A 6,867-nucleotide genomic window follows, 5' to 3' on the forward strand; every position below is an offset into this window, starting at 1 on the left:
TCTGTACAGGGTGTCCGAGCTAAATGTTAACATGTTTTTTAGAAATATACCTAGCACTTTTTTCGAGATGAAATCAATTTTATTTTCAACATATCATGTGCGCCACCATTTTGTTGCGACTCCAGCGCCGCTGTGCGGGCATTTCTTCGTGGTGACTGCGGGTCGCTCGTTCCAGCGCATGTAAGAAGCGATGGCTAATAGCGTCCTCGATAAACTGCACCGGTGCGCACCGGTGCGACCTGGTGCGGCTTGCCATCCTCGATAAACTGCACTGGTGCGCACTGAACGTCTTCGATTAAAGGAGTGCACCCGTTCAGTGCAGCACTGAGTTGCCCCGAACCCACACCGAGAAAATCGGCCGAGCGCCAGAGTGCAATCCCAAGAAGCATCGCAATTGCCGGAAGCACGGAGGAAGGCAGAAGCGGCAAGTAGCCAGGTGTAGCCGGGCAAGTAGCAGCAGACAGTCATCGTCAGCATGGCATTCGATCGGTGCCGCTCGCCAGGTGCCTCTCGCTACGGGTCGCGCAGCCTACGAGCCACAACGAGCACAGATCTCTAGGTAGCGCATGCGAGTATCCATCAGATCCACCAATGCAGTGCAGTTTCATGTTCGATAATGCCTCCGCCCAGGGCACCGCCAGTGTAGAGCGCCACGCACCACTGTGGTTTCGGGGCAATTCCGGAGCAAGTTTATCGAGGACGCTATAAGGTGTTGTCTAGCTGTTTGGAGGTTCCTTCCTCGTTAAAGGGACTATCGCATCCGTCCCGGTCGATTCCGAAACTGTAGTGCTTTTTTATTCCGCGTTCATCACTGATAATAACGCCGAAAACCCGACGCGAATTGGCAGCGTCGTTCCTGTGTAGTTTGATATAAAACTTTGCAAGAGCAGACGACGCATTCCTGGATTCCCTCTCTGGAAACGTCACGCGGACGAGGCCAATCACTGCTCGCCCTTTCACATGGAGAATACCAATCACGGAGCGGCCGGAGGGACCTTGGTAGCCTTGGCAACCGACCGACAGGCGGGCGGGCGGGCGAGGCGGAATTCTAGGGGACGGCGTCTTCGCTGTTACCGGCTCGCGGAATGTTGTTTCTGGTTAACGTTGAACGTGTTCGTACAGTCAGGAGCGTAACGCCGTGTTTCACGTAACATGGTTACGTCTGCACTCACACTGGTAAGCGAAAGTCAGCGTATTTACCGAGGACTTTTCACTTAGTATAGTGCGATGCGAACGCCAAGCAGACGATCTCGAAGACAACCGCCAGCTTTTCGTGCAATTCGTGCGCCTGGCTTACGTCATCATCCTGTTGGCTGCAGATGGAATGCGGACCTTTAAAACTCGTTTACTTAATATGTAAGCTGTTTTCGGAAGAGAAATTTGGCAAAGTTGACTCTGAAGCGGTGAGGAACATTACCCTATCGGTGTCATACATACGTTCCCGGATGCGATAGTCCCTTTAAAAATCGGTAAGTACATGTTTCTCGGCATGATAACATCTTCTACAAACTTCTCGGAAAGCATTAACCTGAGGGCTGGAACCGGAGACACGCAAAAACAACAAGAATTTATCTGACGCACAGAAATCTTTGTTGCTTGCGTACCCGGTTCCAGCCCTAAGTATGCACGAAGTTGTCTACGCACTTTTACTTCTGTCGAAGCATTAATTTAGCGTGCAAATATGCCTTTAAGTGCTTTAGCGATGGCGCGGTTGCTGTACGGCATTAACATTATGTTGCAGCCAATAGATAAAGTTTTAAAACCCTCCTAACACGCTCACGTCTCCACGAAAAATAAATGGGAGATACTGAACATAGGATGAATATCTGTTTCGCAGCCTTGGTAAGCATTTGAACTAACCACTCTGTGCTTATATGTGCTTTGTCGTTTTTTTTATTCTGTCTTTGTCATGATAGCTGCGCCGATCATGAGTCCAAGCGCTTAGTGGCATGCAGTTAGATTATGTGACGTTCGCTTATGTCTAACGCCTAAATAACACGTCGAAGTGTATCGTGCTACAAATCGTATCTTTTAATCGTTCACGGACATCCTAATCAAGACCTCCATTGATTCGTTAGTACACCTCTTCCAGTGTGAATCTACGATTTTTTCTTCATGGTTGTTGCTCCTTTCCTACATAGGTACTCACGTGCTACCCCATCCAAAAACTGTCAATGAGTCTGATTGGGTAGATAACATGAAGCTGTGGCCCCCACTCCAAGAGCACCACATAACATATTATTTACTGAAGTCTAAAGCCTGTGACCTGGAGGATGTCCAAGCTCTTAAGAGCCTGGACTCATACAATTATTTAATTAGTGGCAAAGTGGGGCGGCTTCTTGTCTACCAAACAGACAGTGACACCTGCTTTCTAAAGGGAACGGTTTCACCTTCCCAGGCAGATGAATATCGGCCGTACCAGGCGTGGGTGTGCGTGACAAGCGACTGTCGCGTTCTCTGGGGCTCCTGCACCTGCAAGGTTGGCTTAACAAGAGTATGTAGCCACGTTGGTGAGTGTTACATTTCTGTGCTAACATACAATGAGACTCATCACGATTACCAGACCTTAGTACATCTGGGCTGTGTCATGGAAGTCATGTGTCACAATGGGGCTGTCTCATAAATATGGCACAGAATGAAAAACCAATGCTGGTGCCAATTACGTGTCTACCTACGAGTATTAGAGTAACAAGCAAGCAATCTGATGTTATTGGAAGCTTTTGCTCTAGTTTCGTAAGGCTGGAACACACATAAAAATGAACCTCGTCCTCTCGTCGTTTTTACATGTGTGGGTCCGCGTGTTCCAACCTCCTCAGGCTCAAGGAAATGCATCTGACAAAAGAAAAAAAAATCTCATTTCAAATCATTTTCTTGCTTGCAGGTGCTATACTATGGAAAATAGAATTTGCAAATCGGAAAGGTCTCACGGGACAAAGTTGCACGGACAGGAGTGCCAGTTGGAACCATGGTACCAAAAGAAATGTCGTACCATCACAGGTACTAGACATGGACTTCAGCATGGCAAAGAACATCATGCACGCATCACCCACAAACAGAAAGGTCTCAGTGCCACGTTACGAGGACCACAAGACGTACGTAAAAGCTATGAAAGAGAGTGAAATAGCACCGCTGCTTGACATCAGAGGCAGTTTGCTGCATCAGACTGTTTTTGCCAGTTTGCCATCAAATGTGCAGACCAGTTGTTGCAGTCAAAGGGACACTGTGCCTGAACATGGTTCCCACAATGAACCAGAGTTGCTTGCGTGTGAGTTGTGCTTTGAATTCTACAGTCAGTGGGTGAAAATCGAAGAATCGTCAAGGCAAAGGCTCATGAAGTTGACGTGCCAACAGAGTGGTGACCTATGGCAAGCAAGTCGTAAGCTTCGACTCACAGCATCAAACCTTTCCAAAGTTCCCCGCAGAAAAGACACTGCGCCGGACAAGTTCATAAAGTCATGCCTGTTCAGTACGTTTCGGGGCAACAAGGCAATGAGTCATGGAAAGAAATTTGAACCAGTCGCAAGGAAGGCCTTCGAAAATAGCTATGGTGTTTGTGTGGAGCTGTGTGGAACAGTGGTGAGTGCAACTCACCCATTCTTATCAGCAAGTCCTGATGGACTGGTGGGCACTGACAGTATTTTGGAAATAAAGTGCCCACATACAGAAGACTGTGTGCAGTTTGTTCACACCTGTAAGTACGATGTCAGGAGGGACACTGATGGTAGATATTACCTTGCTAAAGAAGGAAAGAATGGATACTACATGCAAGTTCAATTTGTGATGTTTTGCTCTGAGAGATCAAAATGTTACTTTCATGTATGGTCAGCACTGAATTCTATTATAATTGAGGTGACCTATGATGTAGAGTATGTTGCCATGCATATCACAAGGTTCAGTGAATTTTACTTTAGACATTATTTGCCCAGGCTTGTTGATGCTGTAAATTCCAAGAACTTGGCACTCACTGATGAATATAAGGTACTGTGTTCAGAACGGTAAACTCAGAACAGAATAAACTGCAGGTCACTGGAACACAATGCTGTCCTTTATTTCCTATTATAACTGCACCTTTGAAGTGGTTGCGTGCTTATTGAGCTTCATTCATAGCAGCATTTGACTGTAGGTTTGGCCGTGATGGACTTGTCAATGTACTAATATAAAATCTATACACTGTGTGCAATAAGGTGATATACAGTGAATGTGCATTATTATAGTATGCACACTATATACACTAATCTGTGCGAAGCTCATCCTCGCAATGCTTGGGAGCGATTAGTCGACCCTTCAAGTTACACAGGCCTGCACATACTACAACTATATTGTTCATTAATTTCTTGTGAGTGATTGGAAGTGCACCTTTCAGGATCCTGTATACTTTGATGCGATTGATCGCACGCTCAACATGGATTCTCAGTCTAGAAATTCTCCTGGACACTGTCGCTTCTGCCTCAGAAAACTGGCTCTTGCCTCTTGAAAAAGCTGGAATATTCAGCTTGACTCCCTTTTCTTTCATTGAGTTATTTAGAGCAAATCCCCTGTCGGCCATGACTTCCTGATCCTGGTATAAGTAGTTTGTAAACCCGGAATCTTCAACAATGAACTTGTCGGAAGCACGCCCACCATATGCATGTGAGACGAACATGATAAATCCATTTGGTGCGATGGCCACCAAAAACTTCATGGTGTTGCAGCTCTTATAGTGGCTGTAGGTTTGCCCTCTCGAATAAATCCTCTTGGGCCGTTGCATTGGAACCTCTGTGCAGTCGATGATGCAGCTGGTGTTGCCATATCCGCTAGACGTAAACTGTGACGGCGTAGTTGCAAGAATTGTCTCTAATGGTAGCCACACTACAACTTTCCTCATTATGCCACTTAGAATACCAAGCATTTCTCTGAATATTTTTCCTGCTTGGGCAAGTGAGATGCCAAACCGTATTGCCAGGTCAAAGTACAACAACCCGAGCCATAGCCTCATTAGGGTCAACAATACTTGATCACCCACATTCATTGTGATGGTAGTCTGGGCAGCCAGACTCACTGTCGTCACGAGCTTCCAGAAGCCATCGAGGCTAAGTCCTGTGTAGAAACAGCAAAGAGCTTCTGACATATCTTCAGAAGGTGTCTTCTGTACTGTCTGTGTTTCTGAAGATGTCGTCATCACACGCAGAGCAGCATACGAATGTTCCTCTCTTATGCTGTTGTAGGGGTCTTCCCACTGCGTCCCAATATCACGAACTGTAGGTTGAACTTGGCAACTCTGGTGACTCCATTTTTCGTGCCTATCAGAGCTGCTTTCTATTTGTAGCAAGGACTTCATGCAACGAAGGTCAAGGGGGCCAACATGTTGACCATGGTCACCTGCCTCTTCGAATGGTGTAGCATCATGGGGCTCACATTCAGCATTACTTGCAAAGGTTGAAGACGACGACGTGCATGGTTCATGGCCGACCTGTAAATAAGAATTTTTCATGCCTTAGACTAATTTAAAATATATTGCTTAAAATTCATATAAAACAAATGCCGAATGATGCCATGAATGTGTGCAGTATCCACAGAACGTTATGCCTGAGGTGAAAAAAACAAAGAGAATCACATCAGACAATTTTTGCATTTTTTTTTCTTTAAACGCACCATTGCATATAAATAGGAGTGTCCGTATTCCATTCCTCATGCATAAGTTAAACATGCACATATATTATGTGACAAAAATGCCAGGTGATCCCCACGCCACTCCCAAAACACAGTCATGGTTATGACATTAGCTTAAAGCAACCGCAGTTATCACAAATTTGTCCTACCCCACGGTTTGCAGGCTCTCCTGGTGCATTGCTAACAGTGGCCTGAAGCACCCTAAGGACCGGCCTCCTCCCATGTGTCACCTGCAAGTACTCACAGCGAAGGTTTATGTAAATAATGATCAGCAATAAATGCCAACTTTGTGAGTGCAGCCTCTTGATTCACCTGTCTCCTATTTTAAGCACGCACGACAGTAATTATTATCTGGCGTAAAGCTTATAACCATCTCCTGATATAAACGTGGTATGATATTTTCGACACTCACGATTCTTTCTTATCTTTCTTATCTAAGGCTAGGATTTGTTCTTGGATTTTACTCACCTTTCTTGGGTATCCCAGCTTCAACATGGGGCATGGATTTATGTTCGTTGGTCTTCCGTCGATGAAGTGTACAGAACATACCTGGAATTAATCGATCATGAGTATGTGATAAGGCCTCGCAGCAAGACGATGGTAATATGTTTATTGCACCTACTCGTGAAAACTTGCTTGGCACGAAGTCCTTCCTGTTCAAAGCGATTATCCACTGTCGTCGTTTCTCGGCGGCAACAGGAAACGCGTGCAGCGAGTACACCCCGCACATGCAATCGTGTCGTTGGCGCTGATGAATATCACAACGTTCTTGTAAAAGAAGCTTGCGTTTACGTTGGTTGTTGGTGCAACCGACGACGGCACAGTGCCGTCCGGAGGAATAACCGCTGTACATGACAGCTCGAAACCAGGCGTATATAGGCTATCGTATTGCACAGAAACGCTGCCGTCACATGCCACTCCACAAGAAAGGGGCGTGCCCGCAGTCACTTGCTGTCCCTACCCTCCAGGTGGCGTCCGGTGTCGAGAGTATGAGGGAGCCACGTTCGCGCTGGGACGAGGCTAAAATAAAGGTCTATAGCATACGCTGAAGGGCACCCCCTATAGGAGGGCATTAGCAGACTTCTAAGGCAATGTCTTAATTAACTTTTAATAATTAACTTTTAATTATAAAGGCTACGAAGTTGTTCCAATGGGAACATCTGATCTCTCCGGTCACCTGATACCAAAGCTGTTTTTAGAACAAAAATCCGTTCGATA

General features: G+C 46.0%; 2 protein-coding genes across 2 annotated transcripts; one reads left to right on the forward strand and one right to left on the reverse strand.

The window, feature by feature from the left end:
- Window positions 1–2,211: 2,211 nt before the first annotated feature.
- Window positions 2,212–4,037, forward strand: LOC135393309 (uncharacterized). Its single transcript, XM_064623781.1, has 2 exons — window positions 2,212–2,510; window positions 2,882–4,037. The coding sequence occupies exon 2, from the start codon at window positions 3,007–3,009 to the stop codon at window positions 3,997–3,999; it is 993 nt and encodes a 330-aa protein (XP_064479851.1). The 5' UTR covers window positions 2,212–2,510; window positions 2,882–3,006; the 3' UTR covers window positions 4,000–4,037.
- A 194-nt stretch (window positions 4,038–4,231) lies between these two features.
- Window positions 4,232–6,601, reverse strand: LOC135392514 (uncharacterized). The gene is made up of 4 exons (XM_064623220.1): window positions 6,272–6,601; window positions 6,118–6,198; window positions 5,799–5,879; window positions 4,232–5,449 (listed from the first exon to the last, which is right to left on the reverse strand). The coding sequence occupies exons 1-4, from the start codon at window positions 6,500–6,502 to the stop codon at window positions 4,232–4,234; spliced, it is 1,611 nt and encodes a 536-aa protein (XP_064479290.1). The 5' UTR covers window positions 6,503–6,601.
- Between the last annotated feature and the right edge of the window lie 266 nt (window positions 6,602–6,867).

Source organism: Ornithodoros turicata, chromosome 4, assembly GCF_037126465.1.
Source record: "Ornithodoros turicata isolate Travis chromosome 4, ASM3712646v1, whole genome shotgun sequence".
Lineage (NCBI taxonomy): Eukaryota > Metazoa > Arthropoda > Arachnida > Ixodida > Argasidae > Ornithodoros > Ornithodoros turicata.